At 37.5% G+C, this 24,531-nt stretch overlaps 2 protein-coding genes across 23 annotated transcripts in view; one reads left to right on the top strand and one right to left on the bottom strand.

Annotated features, from left to right (window-relative positions):
• Window positions 1–24,531, top strand: part of sog (chordin short gastrulation) — a 141,678-nt gene that overhangs the window by 78,608 nt on the left and 38,539 nt on the right. For 11 of the 12 annotated variants that reach the window (XM_076529209.1, XM_076529207.1, XM_076529205.1 and 8 more), the window contains one exon: window positions 9,996–10,099. In XM_076529209.1, the coding sequence (XP_076385324.1) occupies window positions 9,996–10,099 (104 nt within the window). Of the gene's footprint in view, window positions 1–8,293; window positions 8,378–9,995; window positions 10,100–24,531 lie in introns of those variants that run through there. The other variant, XM_076529213.1, reaches the window with a different exon arrangement.
• LOC105662166 (uncharacterized) overlaps window positions 6,470–24,531 on the bottom strand; it is a 36,199-nt gene continuing 18,137 nt past the window's right edge. Inside the window, exons 2-7 of one of the 11 annotated variants that reach the window (XR_013037379.1) lie at window positions 17,703–17,927; window positions 17,493–17,638; window positions 17,202–17,428; window positions 17,058–17,137; window positions 16,303–16,426; window positions 12,686–14,858 (exon numbers count right to left, since the gene is read on the bottom strand). Coding sequence is in view for 5 of the 11 variants with exons in the window: in XM_076529241.1 (XP_076385356.1) it covers window positions 14,697–14,858; window positions 16,346–16,426; window positions 17,058–17,137; window positions 17,807–17,879 (396 nt within the window). In the remaining 6 variants the exon portion in view is untranslated. The other 10 variants (XM_076529242.1, XM_076529243.1, XR_001095577.2 and 7 more) reach the window with 10 other exon arrangements.

Here is a 24,531-nt window from a genome sequence, read left to right as displayed (position 1 = left end):
GGTCAGGATCTAAGGTTAGTTCGGATAATGTTAGGTCAGGAACTAAGGTTAGGTTGTATCAGGTTAGGTCTGGAGACCTAACATATATCATTCCCCATGTTACTATTACTATTATCGTGGAACTATAATTATTATCCTTACTACTCTTATTATCATCAATTTAACCGATTTCACTACCTATATTACTACTTTTATTATCGTTATAACTATTATTATTATCCTCACTACTCTTATTATTATCAATATTATTACGCATATTACGACTATCATCATCGCTGAAACTGTAATTAACCTTACTACTCTTATTATTATCAACATTATTTCGCATATTACAACTTTAATTATCATTATCCTTATTATTCTTATTATTATCAATATTATTACGCATTTTACTACTTTTATCAACCATATCCTTATTATTCTTATTATTATCAATATTATTACGCATATTACTACTTTCATCATCAATATCCTTATTATTCTAATTATTATCAATAATATTACGCATACTACGACTAGTATCATCGCTGGAACTGTAATTATTCTTACTACTCCTATTATTATCAATATTATTGCGCATGTCACTACTTTTATCATCAATATCCTTATTATTCTTATTATTATCAATATTATTACGCATATTACTACTTTCATCATCAATATCCTTATTATTATTATTATTATCGATAATATTACGCATATTACGACTACTATCGTCGCTGGAACTGTAATTATTCTTACTACTCCTATTCTTATCAATATTATTGCGCATATCACTACTTTTATTATCATTTTCCTTACTACTCCTATTATTATCAATATTATTACGCATATTACTACTTTTGTCATCAATATCCTTATTATTCTTATTATTATCGATAATATTACGCATATTACGACTACTATCGTCGCTGGAACTGTAATTATTCTTACTACTCCTATTCTTATCAATATTATTGCGCATATCACTACTTTTATTATCATTTTCCTTACTACTCCTATTATTATCAATATTATTACGCATATTACTACTTTTATCATCAATATCCTTATTATTCTTATTATTACCAAGATTATTACGCATATTACTACTTTCATCATCAATATCCTTATTATTCTTATTATTATCGATAATATTACGCATATTACGACTACTATCGTCGCTGGAACTGTAATTATTCTTACTACTCCTATTCTTATCAATATTATTGCGCATATCACTACTTTTATTATCATTTTCCTTACTACTCCTATTATTATCAATATTATTACGCATATTACTACTTTTATCATCAATATCCTTATTATTCTTATTATTACCAAGATTATTACGCATATTACTACTTTCATCATCAATATCCTTATTATTCTTATTATTATCGATAATATTACGCATATTACGACTACTATCGTCGCTGGAACTGTAATTATTCTTACTACTCCTATTCTTATCAATATTATTGCGCATATCACTACTTTTATTATCATTTTCCTTACTACTCCTATTATTATCAATATTATTACGCATATTACTACTTTTATTATCAATATCCTTATTATTCTTATTATTGTCGATATTATTACGCATATTACGGCTACTATCATCGCTGGAACTGTAATTATTCTCACTACTCCTATTACTATCAATATTATTACGCACATTACTACTTTTATTATCATTATCCTTATTATTCCTATTATTATCAATATTATTACGCATATTACTACTTTCATCATCAATATCCTTATTATTCTTATTATTATCGATAATATTACGCATACTACGACTAGTATCATCGCTGGAACTGTAATTATTCTTACTACTCCTATTATTATCAATATTATTGCGCATGTCACTACTTTTATCATCAATATCCTTATTATTCTTATTATTATCAATATTATTACGCATATTACTACTTTCATCATCAATATCCTTATTATTATTATTATTATCGATAATATTACGCATATTACGACTACTATCGTCGCTGGAACAGTAATTATTCTTACTACTCCTATTCTTATCAATATTATTACGCATATCACTACTTTTATTATCATTTTCCTTACTACTCCTATTATTATCAATATTATTACGCATATTACTACTTTTATTATCAATATCCTTATTATTCTTATTATTATCGATATTATTACGCATATTACGGCTACTATCATCGCTGGAACTGTAATTATTCTCACTACTCCTATTACTATCAATATTATTACGCACATTACTACTTTTATTATCATTATCCTTATTATTCCTATTATTATCAATATTATTACGCATATTACTACTTTCACCATCAATATCCTTATTATTCTTATTATTATCGATAATATTACGCATATTACGACTACTATAATCGCAGGAACTGTAATTATCCTCACTACTCTTGTTGTTATCAATATTCGGTTATATTATGTTACGTCAGGCCCAAAACCTAACCGGTTACATTAGGTTAGGTCGGACCCCAAGGTTAGGTTATATTAGGTTAGGTCAGACCCCAAGGTTAGGTTATATTAGGTTAGGTCTGACCCCAAGGTTAGGTTATATTAGGTTAGGTCAGACCCCAAGGTTAGGTTATATTAGGTTAGGTCTGACCCCAAGGTTAGGTTATATTAGGTTAGGTCAGACCCCAAGGTTAGGTTATATTAGGTTAGGTCTGACCCCAAGGTTAGGTCAGATTAGGTTAGGTCTGACCCCGAGGTTAGGTCAGATTAGGTTAGGTCTGACCCCAAGGTTAGGTCAGATTAGGTTAGGTCAGGCCCCAAGGTTAGGTCATATTAGGTTAGGTCAGGCCCCAAGGTTAGGTCAGATTAGGTTAGGTCTGACCCCAAGGTTAGGTTATATTAGGTTAGGTCTGACCCCAAGGTTAGGTCAGATTAGGTTAGGTCTGGCCCGAAGGTTAGGTCAGATTAGGTTAGGTCCGGGTGGGTTAGGTCGGTTAGGTACCCAGACCTAACCTAATACAACCTAACCCTAGGGTCAGACCTAACCTTTTCCAACCTAACCGGTTAGGTTGGATCAGGTTAGGTCTGGCCCGAAGGTTAGGTCAGATCAGGTTAGGTCAGGGTGGGTTAGGTCGGTTAGGTACCCAGACCTAACCTAATACAACCTAACCCTAGGGTCAGACCTAACCTTTTCCAACCTAACCGGTTAGGTTGGATCAGGTTAGGTCTGGCCCGAAGGTTAGGTCAGATCAGGTTAGGTCAGGGTGGGTTAGGTCGGTTAGGTACCCAGACCTAACCTAATACAACCTAACCCTAGGGTCAGACCTAACCTTTTCCAACCTAACCGGTTAGGTTGGATCAGGTTAGGTCTGGCCCGAAGGTTAGGTCAGATCAGGTTAGGTCAGGGTGGGTTAGGTCGGTTAGGTACCCAGACCTAACCTAATACAACCTAACCCTAGGGTCAGACCTAACCTTTTCCAACCTAACCGGTTAGGTTGAATCAGGTTAGGTCTGCCCCGAAGGTTAGGTCAGATCAGGTTAGGTCAGGGTGGGTTAGGTCGGTTAGGTACCCAGACCTAACCTAATACAACCTAACCCTAGGGTCCGACCTAACACGATACAACCTAACCGGTTAGGTCGGAATAGATATGGGGAGGTTGGTTATGTTAGTAAAGGTAATAATAATTATTATTATTATAGTTGCAACGATAATAAAAGTAGTAATATGGTTAATAATATTGATAATAATAAGAATAATAAGGATAATGATGATAAAAGTAATAATATGTGTAATATTATTGATAATAGTATAAATAATAAGGATAATGTTAATAAAAGTAGTAATATGCGTAATAATATTGATAATAATAGGAGTAGTAAGGATAATTACAGTTCCAGCGACGATAGTAGTCGTAATATGCGTAATAATATCAATATTTGTAAGAATAATAAGGATTTTGATGATAAAAGAAGTAATATGCGTAATAATATTGATAATAATAAGAATAATAAGGATAATGATAATAAAAGTAGTAATATGCGTAATAGTATTGATAATAATAGGAGTAGTAAGGATAATTACAGTTCCAGCGACGATAGTAGTCGTAATATGCGTAATAATATCGATAATAGTAAGAATAATAAGGATATTGATGATAAAAGTAGTAATATGCGTAATAATATTTATAATAATAAGAATGATAAGGATAATGATAATAAAAGTAGTAATATGCGTAATAGTATTGATAATAATAGGAGTAGTAAGGATAATTACAGTTCCTGCAACGATAGTAGTCGTAATGTGCGTAATAATATTGATAATAATAAGTATAATAAGGATAATGATGATAAAAGTAGTAATATGCGTAGTAATATGCGTAGTAATATAAGTAGTTATATATATGACTATATAATACTATATAATACATATGTACTATAGTATAGTAGAGTATAGTATAGTATGTATAGTGTAGTATACTATATATAGTATAGTATAGTATAGTATAGTATATATAGTATAGTACAGTATAGTATATATAGTATAGTATAGTATAGTATATATAGTATAGTATAGTATAGTATAGTATAGTATAGTATAGTATATATAGTATATTTAGTATAATATAGTATAGTATATATAGTATAATGAATAATAAGGATAATGATGATAAAAGCAGTAATATGCGTAATAATATTGATAAAAATAAGAGTAGTAAGTATAATTACAGTCCCTGCAACGATAGTAGTCGTAATATGCGTAATAATATTGTTAATAATAAAAATAATACGGATAATGACGATAAAAGTAGTAATATGCGTAATAATATTGATAAATATAAGAGTAGTAAGGATAATTACAGTTCCAGCGACGATAGTAGTCGTAATATGCGTAATAATATTGGTAATAATAGGAATAGTAAGGATAATTACAGTTCCAGTGATGATAGTAGTCGTAATATGCGTAATAATATCAATATTTGTAAGAATAATAAGGATTTTGATGATAAAAGAAGTAATATGCGTAATAATATTGATAATAATAAGAATAATAAGGATAATGATAATAAAAGTAGTAATATGCGTAATAGTATTGATAATAATAGGAGTAGTAAGGATAATTACAGTTCCAGCGACGATAGTAGTCGTAATATGCGTAATAATATCGATAATAGTAAGAATAATAAGGATATTGATGATAAAAGTAGTAATATGCGTAATAATATTTATAATAATAAGAATGATAAGGATAATGATAATAAAAGTAGTAATATGCGTAATAGTATTGATAATAATAGGAGTAGTAAGGATAATTACAGTTCCTGCAACGATAGTAGTCGTAATGTGCGTAATAATATTGATAATAATAAGTATAATAAGGATAATGATGATAAAAGTAGTAATATGCGTAGTAATATGCGTAGTAATATAAGTAGTTATATATATGAGTATATAATACTATATAATATAGATATACTATAGTATAGTATAGTATAGTATAGTATATATAGTATACTATATATAGTATATATATAGTATAGTATATATAGTATATATAGTATAGTACATATAGTATAGTATACTATATATAGTATAGTATAGTATAGTACATATAGTATAGTGTACTATATATAGTATAGTATAGTATAGTATAGTATAGTACATATAGTATAGTGTACTATATATAGTATAGTATAGTATAGTATATATAGTATAATGAATAATAAGAATAATGATGATAAAAGTAGTAATATGCGTAGTAATATGCGTAGTAATATAAGTAGTTATATATATGACTATATAATACTATATAATATATATGTACTATAGTATAGTATAGTATAGTATAGTATAGTATAGTATAGTATATATAGTATAGTATAGTATAGTATAGTATAGTATAGTATAGTATATATAGTATAGTATAGTATAGTATAGTATAGTATAGTATAGTATAGTATATATAGTATAGTATAGTATAGTATAGTATAGTATAGTATAGTATAGTATAGTATATATAGTATAGTATAGTAGTATAGTATAGTATAATATGCGTAATAATATTTATAATAATAAGAATGATAAGGATAACTATAATAAAAGTAGTAATATGTGAAGTAATATTGATAATAATAAGAGTGCTAAGGATAATGATAATAAAAGTTGTAATACGCGTAATAATATTGATAATAATAAGAATCATAAGGATAATGATAATAAAAGTAGTAATATGGGTAGTGGAATCGGTTAAATTGATAATAATAAGAGTAATAAAGGTAATAATTATAGTTCCACGATAATAGTAATAGCAACGTGGGGAATGATATATGTTAGGTTTCCAAACCTAATCTGATACAACCTAACCTTAGGCCCTGACCTAACATGATCCGAACTAACCTTAGGTCCTGACCTAATATAATATAACCTAACCGTAAGCCTGACCTAACCTGTTGATTATCTGTTATGTTTATGAATGTAATGGAAGGGATTTTAAATAAGTACATGATTTTTTTTCTTGTATTTATTGTAACTTCATAAATACATACAATTTGCAAATATATTTTGTACAATTTGTAATTTATGTAACTCTTTATTGGCTTAATTCTGTTGTCGAAGATCGAGGCAGGTTGTATGTATATTCAATTTCGGACCTGAAAAATAAAAGCATTTATAATAACATATTTATTGTAGTTAGTACGGTTTAATAATATTTTTACGTGAAGGTTAGAACATTAGTATACACAAAATGTTAATTATAAAAATAATAAATTGAATAATAATTTATAATGTACAATTGTTGCGACTAAATATATGTGTAATAATACAAAATAGGACTTACGTTATATGTATAACTGGAACGCAAAGATCCTTCCTCCACTGCAATGCTATAAAGACTAGTTCGTCGGTCTGATCGCATGGCTTAAACTACTTTTAAGTAGCGCAGATTTGTCGCGCAAGCGCAAATGCATGCGCGCATCAATTTGTGTACTGCGTGTATTTGCATATACGTAATGAAATTACTCTCAAGGATCAAACTGTACCTAATTTCATTTTTCCTCCCCTGTAAATCAATTTTAATACTTTATGCTCCAAAGAAATTGGAAGAACTGCTGTTTTGCAGTACAGTTACGTGCTATCTCGTATATAGAATGCTACATACGAGTTACGCGTGACGTAAAAAACTTATGCCCTATCGTTCTTGGCCCTATAATTAATTCTGTGTTTCGTTATTCAATGTATCTTGTAACAAGGCTTTTTCGATGTCTGATATTTTTCTCTCAAGTAGCAAAAAGAACATATGTTTGGAAATTTATGCATTCTTGTTTTTCTTACATATGGCGAATCAGCTGTTACGACTAGCTTGAACAAGATCTTAAAGGCACCCTCATCTTTGCATTCGCTAGATGGCTGCAGCCAGGGATGATTTGTCCTCCTCCTACAAGAAGATAAATTAAATTACAATAGTACTAACTTACATTTTTCATGTAAAAATAAACATAAAATACGTTTAAAGTAACATGGTGAAATTCGCCTAAAGATAAACTAGGAATATAGGAATCTGGAGTGCTAAAAATCTAAGGATTTTGGGATCTATGGATCCAGGAATCTGTGAATTTGGAGATCTAGGAATTTCGGAACTTTATAATACAAATATTGTCCTCTCCACGATAGATAATCTGCCTTCGTTTTATTTATTTACTTCGTTTTGCCATCTACGTATTAAAAAAAAAACACGATTTAAGCTCGCTAGATAAATGAAAGGATCTATGTTTTAGAAATTTCGGACACAAAAAAATCGGATCTGTACGTTTTCTCGAAGTATAAATATAGAGAAACAGTCGGCATTACAAAGTTAGCGAGAGATGCTACAAAGGTAACACTTAGGACCGACTCCGCGCTTAGAACGACTTAGCACACGCGGTGCAACGACCTCGCGCAACGAGCCATACTCCCTGTGTATCTTTCTTCTCTCTTTCTCGGCCAGCCGTGCGCATCTCAAGCAAACGGACGAGTGGACGCGTACAAGCCCAAAGAGACCGGGAACACCGATCTTTCGTTCTCTCCGTTTTCTTCGTGCACGGAACGTCGCGACGCGAGCGTCCTATTAGGTCCCGGACGGGCACAAAGGCGATTCTAGACAGCCACCGTCTGGAAATATTGTCAGAAACTTCGGCTTTGATCGCCGTCGCTTGTCTCTGCGTCTTAATTACCTTGGGCGGAGTCGTTTAGGCAACGCTGGTATGTAAATATTGCAAAACATGTGATGTGCTGGACTCTTGGCAGAATCCATCTGGAGTTCTAGGCTGTGAGCTCTTTCTGACGGCTTCCTTTGAATCTTGCGATGTGGAGAGAAACGCGGGTTTAGAACCTGAGAGGACTCAGAACGTGGGATGTATGGAGTTTGAAGAAAGTGTAGAAAGTAAGATAGGACATCTGGAAACTTTGCATAACGTTTAGGACTTATGGAGAACGCAGATCTTGGGGATTTGGGTGCTAAGTTCTGGACCTAAGCAGAGTCTACTAAGCTAAAGTTTGGGACTTTTAACTTTAGGTCTTTCTATGTTCAAACATCTTCTAGGTCCTCAACTTCCTCGATTTTAAATTCTTTAAGTTCCAAACTCTTCCCAGATTCTAATCTCCCAAGGTTCTGCACACCCTAGGTCCTGAGTACCATAGGTCTGAAAGTGTCCCTCTGTCCTAGGCTATCCCTAGATTCTAAATTTCATGGATCTCCTAAATTCCACAAGACCTGAATCTTTAACTCCATAGCTCCTAAATTCCGTAGGTTCCAAACTCCCTAGTCTCTCATGGCGCCTGTCTGACCCTTCCATAACATCTACTACACATGCTGCTCACAAGTCACCATTTATCTCGTAACAAATGAACAATAAATTAACCGAGCCTTAAAAATTGCTGAAAAATGAAGCTATTTAACCGTGTGTAAATACGACCTCCGACATAGTTATTTGAACCGGAAGGATAGAGGCGGCTTCTCAGAAGTCGAAGGATGAAGTACAAATCGTATAATCCGTCGAAAAAGTGTGGGCTCGTTATTTTCGGTGCCACGGCCTGGTCGGGTATTTATTTTTACACGGAAAAGGAAAGGACGTCGTAACGCGCAGTCATACACGGGCCTTAGCCGCTTTTTCTTCTTGTTTTTTTTTTAGCGGAAGAAGGTGAGACAGCGTCAGTGTTAAACGAGGCAACGGCCTTGCGAGAATGGTGCACGCATTTTTTTTTTACCAAGATCGCCGTTCTCTTCCTCTCCCCCTACTCTCGTCATCTAACAGGCGCTGTCGCTCTTATTCTTCCTCTTTTACGCACCGTCTCATCGTCGTCTCGGCAATTTTTAAACGGCGACCAAAAATGTTTGCTTGTATGCGCGTGACGATGATTCAGAAGTTGGCGATTGCGCGACTCGCTCGGAACAGGTCCTCCATTCATTTCGGTCTCGGGTTGGCTCGGACACAGTCGGACGGGTTCGAATGTGTACTCGGGATCTTCGGATAACTTCGGGACGGACTATTTTGACAATACTTAAACTCACAATGCTCAATTTGTAAATTTGCAAAATCGAGACTACTGTGTTTTTAAATTCGGCGCTGAAGATTCGATAGATCGAACTTTACCCGAACGTGATCCAACTACCCGAAGATCCGAAGTCACAAATCCTCCATCCGAGTGCTACCGACTCTTCCCGACAGGACCCGCCAGGTCAAGTACCGTGTTCGGTACTATTACTCACATATCCCTTGCAATTTCGCACTCACCGTTACTAAACTTTTACCAAATAAATTCCAGGCGATTTGAAATCAGACTTCACCTTTAATTCTTTTGAGCAATGCTCTCACGTGCCTTTCCCTCCCGCGGACCACTCCCTTCCCGCAACCCGAATCACATACATTCAGTTCGCTTTCAAATATTTCAACTTAGCCAGTTTTCAAAGAGCGATATTTATACCCGGTCATGCCGTAACACGCCGTTAGAGAATGAGCTACAAATTCGCCAAAGCCAATTGAAATACCTCTTTGTTGCAGAATGCACGTTCGGCAAGCAGATACGGGAATTGGGCTCCACCTGGTTCGCGGATTTGGGCCCGCCCTTCGGAGTCATGTACTGCATCAAATGCGAATGCATTCCGGTACGTATGAAAGTGGATGGGTGGGTGTGTCCTCACGCGTTCGTGCGTGTCCGTATGCGCGCTCGATCACCGGACTTTTGTGTTCGCCCGTATTCGACCTTTGACCCCTCCCCTCGTGCCGCGTCTCGACGGGGTCCACGGTGCTGCCCGTACAGGTACACTCTCGAGCAACGTGGCTTTCTACATAGTCGCGGAAGTCTTTTCATTTTCAATCTAACAAATTTCCAGTTACATACACTACCGTCCGTAAGTATCCGGACACAAGCGAAATATGCATTCGCGTTGCATGAAAGTTATTCAAGTATCTGCAACAGTAACTAAAATCGATTTTTTTTCTGCGAAGGTCAGAATACTGGAACGTTTTTCCATTGATAATTCTCGTTTGGAACGCATATCTCGATGGAAAAGAAGCTACAGACGAACTAAACCGAAACTGTCGAGTGCGTAGCGTTACCTCCATTCTTATGTCCATTGAGGGAACCTAAACATCTACCAACAGTTTACAAACACTTGAAACATATCGAAGAACCCTCTGAATACGTTCTGCACCATAGAAATGAAACACAGTAGAAATTAAAATTTTTTTTAGAATCGAAAACGTTTCATTAGATTCACAAATTTGGACTTTGTACTTCTGGACATGAATTTTACTTTCACACTTTCATTGTATAATTTGTACTTAAAAATTAATTCTATTACGTTATGACACCTCGAAAAAGATAATAATAATTATTACAAATGATATGATAACCCTAAATACCTTTCGTACAAAGTTCAACTATGTTTTATGTAACGAAACCAAGTGTCCGGATACTTATGGACGGTAGTGTAAATGTCTAAATCCTTAGGCCATGTATTTGGAGCCATAGATCTCCAGACTGTGGGTCTCTAAACTTCTAAACTGTTAGATCTCTATATTTTGATATCTGTAGATGAATGCATTCCAGTGTATTGATCTCTGTATCCCCAAATTATATTCCGATATCTGTACATCCTTAAATTTCTATGTACCAACCACCCTATGTCCCTAAATTTCAATGTACTGATATCTCTGTATTCCTGTAACTCTGCATTTCGAAACTTTTATGTCCCGATACCTCCACAACTTGATACCTTTATGTCCCGATACCTCCACATCCCTATACCTCTAAATTTCTATATCTCAATTGAAGGTGGACCCTTCCACAGATCCACCTATTTAGCAATCCACCCATCCAGAGATGCACCCATCTAGAAATCCACCCATTCTAGAATCCACCCTTCAAAGCATTCACTTTCCAAAAATCCACCCATCCACAGATCCACCAATTTAGGAATCCACCCATCCAGAGATGCACCCATCTAGAAATCCACCCATTCTAGAATCCACCCTTCAAAGCATTCACTTTCCAAAAATCCACCCATCCACAGATCCACCAATTTAGGAATCCACCCATCCAGAGATGCACCCATCTAGAAATCCACCCATTCTGGAATCCACCCTTCAAAGCATTCACTTTCCAAAAATCCACCCATCCACAGATCCACCAATTTAGGAATCCACCCATCCAAAGATGCACCCATCTAGAAATCCACCCATTCTGGAATCCACCCTTCAAAGCATTCACTTTCCAAAAATCCACCCATCCACAGATCCACCAATTTAGGAATCCACCCATCCAGAGATGCACCTATCTAAAAATCCACCCATCCACAGATCCACCAATTTAGGAATCCACCCATCCAGAGATGCACCCATCTAGAAATCCACCCATTCTAGAATCCACCTTTCAAAGCATTCACTTTCCAAAAATCCACCCATCCACAGATCCACCAATTCAGGAATCCACTCATCCAGAGATGCACCCATCTAGAAATCCACCCATTCTAGAATCCACCCTTCAAACAATTAACTTTTCCAAAAATCCACCTATCCACAGATCCATCTGTACACCTACACCCCTTACATCTCTATATCCTTAGTACCCTATAAACTCCATAAGTAGAAATAGCCTTTCTCAGAATAAATTTCCAAATTTCTAAATTCTTGAACATCTAGACCCCTAAATTTCTAAATCCCAAATTTCCAAGTATATCCCCGTACCGCACAGAGAGATATGCATCCATTATTCACAGAGTGTACACGTGATCTAATCCACGTGTTCCTGAGTCGGTTTTTCTAAGAAGGCTGTAGAAACGGCATTGCTCTTTGAACGGTGCTTTAGATCGACGTGACACGGACTAAATCTCGATCTACGTGACGTGACCCATAGATACTTGACGTGCTTCCTAATCCCATTTCTGGCCGAGACAGACTGGCGTCCGCCTTGTGAGCTACTTTACTGTTGCATATATCAGCCTAGCCTTATACCAGTCCGTAGTCTTACTGCTATGTCGTGACACGTCATTGCGAGACCTTTAAACCCTGTCAAAAACTTACCGACACGTTTATGAGTCTTAGACGTTGTTATGTGCCATTGTGCTATTTGAGCTGACAAAATAATGCGTGTTTAAAAATTTTATTTCGAACGATACATAATTTTTTTATTAATATTTTTAATCCCTTGCTCTATGATTTATTTGTCGGGGCAGTCATAAGTGTAGGAATAGAGTTTTAATAACTATCCTTTTATTTAAGAGAACACAACAATTAACTCGCAATAAGAGTACAATAACATATGGAACTATTAAACGTAGTAAAATGGTAATACGTAGAATATTATAATTTGTATTTCGCGGCGCACAACATTTCACGTTTCTTTCATTAATCATCATTCACGCTTGCAGTCATACACGCAATTTCACAGTGATAAACTATACATACATTCTACATCAAACCATACATAAATATATTACACTCCCACATAAATAACTAATAGCTGTAATATGGAATTTGTCTTACGAATAAAATTAGTCGAATTGTCGGTCGATCATTTGCATGCTTGTCTCGCAAGAGGAACCCCGTTGTCTCGCGTTCGATACGCGACCGAGCGATAAATGCCGCTTCCCTTGCGCACACGTCATCGATATTCTTGCCCTTTCCCGTCAAGATCAACGTTTCTCGACCACGAGACAACAAACTTCCTGAATAACATTTGCATGAAAATTTCCGTAACTTTTTAACCTTGATTCTCCTCTCTCCTGTTCCTTTGATCGTCCGTTTCCTTTTCTTTTTCCTGCCGTCTCGAAATATCGGCCGCAAACTTATCAAGATATTGCGTAGGACACTTTTAGAATAACGATATTCAGTTTACGACTTCGTTCACCGTTAATGATGCAAATTTTATGCTCGGTTACCGGCGAGTTATATTTAACTCGATTTCTGGACATTTTCGGAACACGACGCCCATTTTGATCTTTGGACGTCGAACACCATTTCGTTCCGCGAATTACACGGACAAACGTGTCGGACGAAAGTTTCGGCTCGTTTCGAGAGGACATTTTATTTCGTACATAAATCTTGACCTCGTAGCAGGAACCGTCGAAACTTCAAGGCGATGTCTTTTTCTCTTAAATGGGAATGTATACGGTGTTTTACACGTATTAATTACAACGAATATTACCTCGCAGATCGTCACGATCGAGCGAACTTCGATTTACGAACAACTCCCGGTTAGTAAATCGGGCATTTTTTCACCGACAGCTTTTTACAGTCCACTAATAATACTCCGTGCACTAACGAGCATGATTTTCAACGGATAAATGCACTACCACAGCCAATTAGCTGAGTTTAAGTGGTTCTCTTCCGGACTTTCTCGATGAAAGGTGAAGGCCTAACCTTTCTGTTCCGACAAACTTATACTATATCATTATCTTTCGGTTCTTATATTTTTTATTATCTCTCCACTGTATCATTAACGATATAATTTGCATTTCGTGTAAACATTCTCGAATGATAAGGTTTGGGAGGAACAAGATTTCGTTCGCACCTTGCTTGACACTTTCGTAGGAGCATATTATTACAACTGCGTAAAGAGGTTACAATAATTCTGAATACGCTAGAATACACAGTGAGTCTCTCTACGAACCTTTCTTCAAGTTACTCATACGATTACTCATATGATATACAAGTTACTCATATGATATATTAAAAATTATAAATAAATATATTACAAATTTTTGGTGTGTTCCTATACCGACTATAATAAATTAAGAACAAGATGTATAAATTGATTCGATAGAAATAAATATACCACACTACACTTTCGCCATCAATAAAATTGTATCCACGAACCCAGACGAAATAAGCCCGATTAATAATCGATTAGTATGTTGAAAACGTCGTAAAACCAGTTATTACAAACGATTTATAGAAAATATAAAACGATCGATAAAGGGGTATCAGCAACGAGGACAAATAAGAATCACTTGACGTAGCGAAAGTTTAGTCCGGTTGATTCATAGACGGGTTAATACCATTGGGTTAATAACGTGACCCGCGAACGTTTGATTGTGGGTTAAGAATGTGGAAATAAATTCGGGGTCAATCGTAAAGCGATTCGGAGCCCGTCGCTCTGTGCGGTTCAATTAATGCTCTCTATCATAGTTACACGGGTTCTGTCGCGCATGCATTTATCGTCGGGACAAAACGGCCACGACTGTCCTAATGGAGTTTAATTTAGCCAATCTTCATAAGCTCCGTCCTTGACTGGCTACCGTTCTTACGTGCTCTTCTTTGATGGCTGCCATTAGCCTCTCGTTTAGATCCACGTTTACGTTTCTTCTTTTCGAGATGATTTATCGGCTTCACCTTAAACTTCACACGGTAGGTACAAGGTTTCTGCAAAGAAGAAGATATTAGATTAGTTGTTGGAAGATTCGCGTCATCGATTGCGAAGATAAGATGAAGGAGGATGGAGGAGGATGGTAGTTAGGAGTTTAGGGGACTGAGAGGTACAAGATTTTGAGATGACAACTCATCCACAGATCCATCTATTTAGGAATCCATCTAATTAGAGATTCACCTATCTACAAATCCACTTATTCAAGAATCCACCCTTCCACAGATTCACCTATTTAGGAATCCACTCATCTACAAATCCATCCATCTACAAATTCACCCATTCAAGAATCCACCCAGTTAGAAATCCACCTACTGAGGAATCCACCCATCCACAAATCCACCTATTTAGGAATCCACCCATTCACAAATCCACCTATTTAGGAATCCACCCATCTACAAATCCACCTATTTAGGAATCCACCCATCCACAAATCTACCTATTTAGGAATCCATCCATCCAAAAATCCACCTATCCACAGATCCCCTTGTTTAGAAATCCACCCATCCAGAGATCCACCTATTTAGGAATCCACCTATTCAGAGATCCACACACCTAGGAATCCACCCATCCAAGAATCCACTCATCCATAGATCCACCTATTTAGGATTCTATCCATCCAGATATCTACCCATTTAAAAATCTACCCATTAAAGAATCCACCCTTCCACAGATCCACCTATCCAGAAATCTACTCATCCAGAGATCCATCCATTCAAGAATCCACTCTTCGTAGAATTCACGTTCCCAAAAATCCACTCATCCATATATTTAGGAATCCACCCATCCAGAGATCCATGCACCTAGGAATCCACCCATGTAAGAATTCATCTATCCAAAGATCCATCTACATTCAAACAATGCAATAACCCAAAGATGCAATAATACAATTACACAAATCAATAACCTAAATATCCAGAATCTAAGTACCCAAAATCTAACTACTCAAAATCTAAGCACCCAAAATCTAACTTCCCAAAATGCAATATCTCGCATATAAATTAGCATCAAATCACGTCAGAGCTCATATCCCGAATGCCTGGGGTCCCAGTGACCCATGCATCGACGAAATACCCGAAAGTTTTGATGCAGACGCATTTCGATCGAAGCATGAACGAAGAGTATGTAGCAGGGAAGTGTTTCGCGCGGAACTATAAATACAGAGTCGGTAAGATAAAAAGAAAGAAGAAAGAAGATGGAAGAGAGAGGAAAGAATGTCGGAGAGAGGAAGAAAGAATGGTCGAACGAAGAGTGAGAGGCGGTGGTACAGGAGTTCTCGAAGCAGCAGCTTTATAGACGGACGCGCGAACTCTATTTTTAGCCTTCGGTGGAATGACAGTCCCTCTTCACTGTATATGAGCAGCTATTGATAGGTCGCGGTCTTCGTTGCGAGGAGCACAGGCAGACGCGTCGCGTGAATCACACGAGACGTCGTTTCTTTACCGAAAGACTATGCCGGCCCACTGTCCACCATTCTGTGATTTACTTTTCGATACTGGTCGTTGTGATCACTGTTTCGTGCTGGCTTCTTTAACTGCTCGTATGTCAGGTAACGTTTTTCTGGATTCTGGAAAATTTCGGTTTTATTAGTGGTGGGTTTATTTGGTGAGTGTGGTAATATTTGGTAGACTATGTACTAAGAGGTCTGTACAGATAGATTATATATTCGATAGTTCACATATTGAATAGTCGATGCATTTAGTAGTTCACGCACTCAATAATTTACATATTCTAGTAGTTCACGTATCCAGTGGTCCACGCACCCTAGTAGTCTACACACGTAATAGTCCATATACTCGGCGGTCTACATACTCAGTGGTCCACGCATCCAACAGTTCACATATTGGGTAGTCCATGTACTCAATAGTCCACGCACCTAAAAGTTCACGCATTCAATAGTCTATACACCGAGTATTCCATGCATTCAGTAATCTACGCACCACAATAGTCCACGCATCCAGTAGTCTACACATGTAGTAGTCCACATACTCGGCGGTCTACATACTCAGTGGTCCACGCATCCAACAGTTCACATATTCGGTAATCAGTGTATCCAATAGTCCACGCACCTAAAACTCCACGCATTTATTAGTCTATGCACCGAGTATTTCATGCATTCAGTTATCTACGCACCACAATAGTCCACGCATCCAGTAATCTACACATGTAGTAGTCCACATATTCGACGGTCTACATACTCGGGGATCCACGCATCCAGTGGTCCACGCATCCAACAGTACACATATTCGGTAGTCCATGTTCCCAATAGTCCACGCACCTAAAAGTCCACGCATTTATTAGTCTATGCACCGAGTATTTCATGTATTCAGTAATCTACGCACCCCAATAGTCCACACATCCAGTGGTCCACGCACTCCAGTAGTCTACACATGTAGTAGTCCACATACTCGGTGGTCTGCATACTCAGTGGTCCACGCACCCCAGTAGCCTACACATGTAGTAGTCCACATACTCAGAGGTCTGCATACTCAGTGGTCCACGCATTCAGTGGTCCACGCACCCAACAGTTCACATGTTCGGTAGTCCATGTACCCAATAATCCACGCACCTAAAAGTCCACGCATTTATTAGTCTATGCACCGAGTATTTCATGTATTCAGTAATCTACGCACCCCAATAGTCCACACATCCAGTGGTCCACGCACTCCAGTAGTCTACACATGTAGTAGTCCACATACTCGGCGGTCTACATACTCAGTGGTCCACGCATCCAACAGTTCACATATACGGTAGTCCATGTACCTAATAGTCCACACACCTAAAAGTTCACGCATTTATTAGTCTATGCACCGAGTATTTCATACATTCAGTTATCTACGCACCCCAAAAGTCCACACATGCAGTGGTCCATCTATCCAATAGTCCACTTATCCTATGATCTACATGTCCAATTATCCACGTATTCAGTGATCCATAGATTCTATACTCCACGTATCCAATGGTCCATAGATTCTATACTCCACATATCCAGTTGTCCATCGATTCTTTGCTCCACTCATTCAGTAGTTCACATATCCCATACTCCATGCATCCAATACTCCGTATACCTGAAACATCATACATCCAATAGTAATACATCCAACAATCTATCAATCCAATAGTCTATCAAAGCATACAAATGCTGAACATATATTCAAATGCCGAAGAATCTCATTCAGTATCATTCAACTTTCCAAATATCAATAAACCCATTAATACCCAAAAATCCTAAAATAGAATGACATAAAAATACAATGACCATTACCAAAGCAAATCGTAAACTTTCTCACACGGCGACGAAATGAAAAGATTGTTCAAGGTAAAATACTTATCTAGAGACGACCCACACGATCGAGGAGACCCCACGCACGGATTGACATCGACTTCCGGTTGTATCGTTCCTTCTATCATTATTCCCACAATAGCGACGAAATAATGAATGGCTCGAGGAAGAAACTCGTGGGTGGATGAATCACGCCATCCGACCACGGTTCATGAATAGTGGGACACGCGCTTTTTAATCGAAACGATTGTTGCCCGCGACCCTAACCTCAGAAAAGTGCTCTCGTTCATGAATCTCTATCGACACATTTAGTTACACGTTTGCATTTTATTTTATTCTTTCTGTAGCTGTTTTTTTATCGAATTTTATTCTTTTTGGGTTTAGTAGTATGTGACTTTGGGTTCGGCTTTTGATGAGTTGATAAGTTGATGACATGATCTGTGATTAATTAAATATAGTATTGTATAGTGTACCATATATTAGGTCGAGTCATAAGTAACTTCCGATGCAGCTAAATAGATTTTATTGTGTGTATGGTGAGATTATGAAGGTATAAGTCACCACGAGTTGTTGAAGTCAAATTTAACGATTACTGCGGATAAATACATTCAGCAATTGCAAAGAGTGCAAGAGAAACTCCTAGAAAAGCGCCCTGCACTCGTCAATCGCAGAAATGTCATTCTTTTACACGACAACGCGCGACCGCATACAGCAAGGGTGACTCAAGAAAAAATTCTTGAGCTTGGATGGTCTGTTCTACCACATCCACCTTACTTCTCAGATCTTGCCCCGACAGACTACCACCTTTTCTGTTCCTTACAAAACTTTTTAAATGGAAAAACCTTCAATTCTGAAGAGCAAGTCAGGCAGGCTGTTGAGAGCTTCTTCCAGTCCAAACCAACCACATTTTACAAGGAAGGAATTGATAAACTACCAGGAAAATGGGAGAAGGTTATAGAAAATAGTGGTGAATATATAATAAAATAATATAATTTTGTTGTTTAATGAGAACGAAATAAATGTCTGATAAAAAAAAGTTACTTATGACTCGACCTAATATTTCATTCTTTCTGTAGCTGTTTTTTTATTGAATTTTATACTTTTTGGGTTTAGTAGTATGTAACTTTGGGTTCGGCTCTTGATGAGTTGATAAGTTAATGACATGATCTGTGATTAATTAAATATAGTATTGTATAGTGTACCATATAGTATCACCATATAGTTAGCTAACATTTTATAGGTTCTATACAGTGTTTCTTTTTATTTTATTAACTTTTAATTTAACATGAATTAAATACCTTGAATTGTTTACTAAAATGGTACATGTTATTAATACACATGTAATGATACATGTTACTAATATATGTTATTATACGTGTCATTAATCCTTTACACTCGAAGATTTTATTTTGCTATATATAAAATCCTTCAGAAACCAAACAATTACTAAAAGACTGAAAAATCACTCAAAAAGTGAATGAGAAAATTTGTATCCATCGCAACAAAATTATTCTTCGATAATACAGACCTCCAAACCCCGTTTCTATCTACACTCTGTATTTTATCTGGCAGGAACTTATCGGAAGCCTTTGAGGCATGCGTCGTGCGCCACCTAAATGTATCTCGTAGCGATAAAAATTACACCTACGGATTCACAGGACCCGGTTAACTGTCCAGGAGCCTCCTGAAACTCGGAATTTACTCCCCGATTCTTCTGTAATTCGAAGTTCTTAACGTCCGCGACCGGTCACCCCTTTCTTTCTTTTTTTTTCCTCCCCGCCACTTGAATCAACATATCGAGTGTATCGTTTCGTGTTCCAAGAATGCCGGCGCAGCTCTATAAAACCCCGAACTTAATTTCTGTTCGGTGGACCGTTTGTAATCGGAACCTCCTCTGATCCGTGTCTGATCTCTTATCCTTTTTCCCTTGGGCGTCGGTTTTTCACGCGACGAGATAACCCGGTGCAAATCTGCCTTAAACTATGATATTTATTGTACGGGCAGTTTGTTCAGTGAATCACGTAATTTCTTGTTTCGGGATTTTGGGTTAAGGTTTGTTTTGTTGATTGGGATTCTTTTTGGGTTTTTTAGATCTAGCAGTTAGATCTGAAGATCTGGGGTATTTACACATTCAAGAATTCACTTTTCAAAGGATTCACCTTTCCAAAAATCCACCTATTTAGGAATCCACAAATCCGCCTATTTAGGAATTTACGCATTCACAAATCCACCTATTTAGGAATTCACACATTCAGAAATCCACCTATTTAGGAATCCATCCATCCATAGATCCATCCATCTACAAATCCACCCATTCAAGAATCCACCCATTCAGAAATCCACCTATTGAGGAATCCACCCATTCAGAAATCCACCTATTGAGGAATCCACCCATCCACAAATCCAACTATTTAGGAATCCACCCATCCACAGAACCATCCATCTACAAATCCACCCATTCAGAAATCCACCTATTGAGGAATCCATCCATCTACAAATCCACCCATTCAAGAATCCAACCATTCAGAAATCCACCTATTGAGGAATCCACCCATCCACAAATCCAGCTATTTAGGAATCCACCCATCCACAGATCCATCCATCTACAAATCCAACCATTCAGAAATCCACCTATTGAGGAATCCACCCATCCACAAATCCAGCTATTTAGGAATCCACAGATCCATCCATCTACAAATCCACCCATTCAGAAATCCACATATTGAGGGATCCATCCATCCGCAAATCCACCTATTTAAGAATTCACCCATCCACAGATCCATCCATCTACAAATCCACCCATTCAAGAATCCACCTATTCAGAAATCCACCTATTGGGGAATGCAACCATCCACAAATCCAGCTATTTAGGAATCTACCCATCCACAGATCCATCCATTTATAAATCCACCCATTCAAGAATCCACCTATTCAGAAATCCACCTATTTAGGACTCCACCCATCCACAGATCCATCCATTTATAAATCCACCCATTCAAGAATCCACCCATTCAGAAATCCACCTATTTAGGAATCCACTTATCCACAGGTCCATCCATCTACAAATCCACCCATTCAAAAATCCACCCTTCGAAGAATTCGCCTTTCCAAATAGGGTATCTAGGATATCTAGGGTTCTAGGTTCTGTTTGACTCTGGAATATACAGATGGAATTTTTATGAAGGTTCTAGAGGTAGCTCAGAGGTAACTCAGAGGTACCTCTTTGAGGATTGACCAGGTCCTAGGCTATTTTTGCATTTTCCATAGATTCTAAGGACTCGATAAGGTCGAGACTCCTCTGAATTCTATATTTCCCATATTCTAGACTCCCGTATGGAGAAACCATTACATTCGAGACTCTGAACAAGTTAAACCTTATTAAGTCCTTAACTTTCCATAGGTTCTAACCTTCCCATCCTAAATTTTCTATAAATTCCAAGTACCTAGGCCCTAAATTTCCTGTGTGATCTTAGACTTCCAGTACACCCTAGATGCCCCTAAAATCCAGAATCTGTAACCTCATAAATTTCACCAGGTCCTAAATCTTCCTCAGGTCTGAAATCTTCCTCAGATCCTCCCTTGAGTTCCAACCTTCAGATTCTCCCTTTTCCAGTTCCAAAATTTCCTTAGATTCTACTCCACGCAAATCCTAGCCCATAAGAGTATTAATTCAGAAAGGCAATAAAATTGCGTACATCGAGTTAAGTAATACGTAAAACCTCCCATGTCGTATTTCATCAACGACGTTCAAGCGAAAAGAATTTTAATGCAACATAGTCGGGTCATAAAGTAGGAACAATGTCGTAAAGAACAAGATAGAATCGGTAGTAAGACGTTGAAGAGAAATAGAGAGGAAAGACATACGGTTAGAAAGTGTCGACGAAATCCAGAAATGTGAATACGCAAGTGTCGCGGGACAAGGTTGTGTACTTCGACACGTAACGTGTATTTTAGCGGTGTTCATTTTTCGCGCGGACAGAGACGTTAAATAATAATTTATATTACGGTATTGTAGACCGTGTCGCGAATAATGGTACCATTGACCGTGATAAACGAGTCCTTTGTGATCAGCAACACCTACCAATTACTTGCCGATAGATTTATGCGTGCAGTGCGTGTAAACGTTGCAGCTATCAGCAGCCATGCGTAAAGCAGCAATAAACACGCGTGTAGCTGACGGTGTCGGGGAAAAAAACGATTACATTCGCGTTAATAGAGAAACGTGGCTTGGAATTTGCACGATTTATATGGAAAAGTAATGTGCAGAGGCCTGTTGACATTTAGGCGATAATTGGATCTAAACATGGCTTTATGCTCCGTAAACGCGTTTCGCCTTATCTTGATATCAGTTGTTTGTCATTTTTAACGCTCGCTGCGGGGAACGAGTCGTGGACCGCAACGGTTAGAGGTGACGATGGAGATCGCGATACCGAGTGATCGGAGCTTTGATATTAGAGTTTAGAGGTTGCGCTGTGGAGAACTGAGTGGACGTGGATTATGGGAGTTAGAATGTTTGGTTTACAGAATTAGGGGTGTTGTAGATCTAAAAATTCAAGTATTGTAGGGTGAAAGTATTCGAGGTTCTGAGAATTTAAGTATCCTGGGGTTTAACCATGTGAAGGTCTATCTGTTTTGGGGTCTATCCATTTTGAAATACACTCATTGAAGGGATTACTCATTCAGAAGTCTACTTTTCCAAAAGGGTACTTTTTAAGAGATCCACACATTCAAGAGTACAGTCATGCAGAGATCTAAGTATGTAGGAGTCCACTCATCCACTGATTCACCTATTTAGGAATCCACGCATCCAGAAATTCATACATCGAGAAATCCACCCATCCCAAAATCCACCCATCTAGAAATCCATCCATCTAGAAATCCATCCATCTAGAAATCCACCCATCTAGAAATCCACCCATCTAGAAATCCACTCATCTAGAAATCCACCCATCTAGAAATCCACCCATCTAGAAATCCACCCATCTATAAATCCACCCATCTAGAAATCCACCCATCTAAAAATCCACCCATCTAGAAATCCACCCATCTAGAAATCCACCCATCTAGAAATCCACCCATCTAGAAATCCACCCATCTAGAAATCCACCCATCTAGAAATCCACCCATCTAAAAATCCACCCATCTAGAAATCCACCCATCTAGAAATCCACCCATCTAGAAATCCACCCATCTAGAAATCCACCCATCTAGAAATCCACCCATCTAGAAATCCACCCATCTAAAAATCCACCCATCTAGAAATCCACCCATCTAGAAATCCACCCATCTAGAAATCCACCCATCTAGAAATCCACCCATCTAGAAATTCACCCATTCAGGAATCCACCCTTTTACAGATCCACCTGTTCAGGAATCCACTCATCCACTGATCCACCTATTTAGGAATCCACTCATCCACTGATCCACCTATTTAGGGATCCACTCATCCACTGATCCACCTATTTAGGAATCCACCCATCCAGAAATTCACCCATCGAGAAATCCATCCATCCAGAAATCCACCGATCTAGAAATCCACCCATCCCAAAATCCACCCATCCCAAAATCCACCCATTCAGGAATGCACCCTTTTACAGATCCACCTGTTCAGGAATCCACCCATTCACAGATTCACCTATTTAGGAATCCACCCATCCAGAAATTCACCCATCTAGAAATCCACCCATCTAGAAATCCACCCATCGAGAAATCCACCCATCTAGAAATCCACCCTTTTGCAGATCCACCTGTTCAGGAATCCACTCATCCACAGATCCACCTATTTAGGAATCCACCCATCCACAGATTCACCTATTTAGGTATCCACCTATTCAGAAATTCACGCATTGTTGGATGACCTATCTTAAGCCAATAATATGTCATAGCTAAACCTTGACTCTCTCGATGCACAACAACAAAGACAGCGTACATCCACCATTAGTCACAAGAGCTAAGGTCGTCCTCCCCCACTAGAGAGAGGATATATATATATTTTCACTGACCACGGGCACTTTAGAAAGAGAGTCAGTTTTTGCTGCAAGTTAGCAAGGAGGTCGTTGTTTCTATTCTTCACACGATTTTCTGTTGAAGTTGAGTTCGGCGTAATCATAGAGGTTTTAAATCGAATAAATTTTTAGTATATTAAAAGTGGTTTTATTCCTTAACCCGGATTCTAACAACATCTACAAATCCACTCTTCAAAGGATTCACCTTTCCAAAAATCCACCCGTCCAGAGATTTATCTATTTAGGAATCTACCCATCCAAAGATCCATGCACTTAGGAATCCACCCATGTAAGAATCCATCTATCCAAAGATCCATCCATATAATTTTGCACTTGCTTAAAAGTTTACTAATCTAAAAATCCATCTACGAGGTGCAATCATTA

The sequence above is a fragment of the Megachile rotundata genome, chromosome 3 (assembly GCF_050947335.1).
Source record: "Megachile rotundata isolate GNS110a chromosome 3, iyMegRotu1, whole genome shotgun sequence".
In the NCBI taxonomy this organism is placed as follows: Eukaryota; Metazoa; Arthropoda; class Insecta; order Hymenoptera; family Megachilidae; genus Megachile; species Megachile rotundata.
This window is presented reverse-complemented; position numbering and strand designations above follow the sequence as displayed.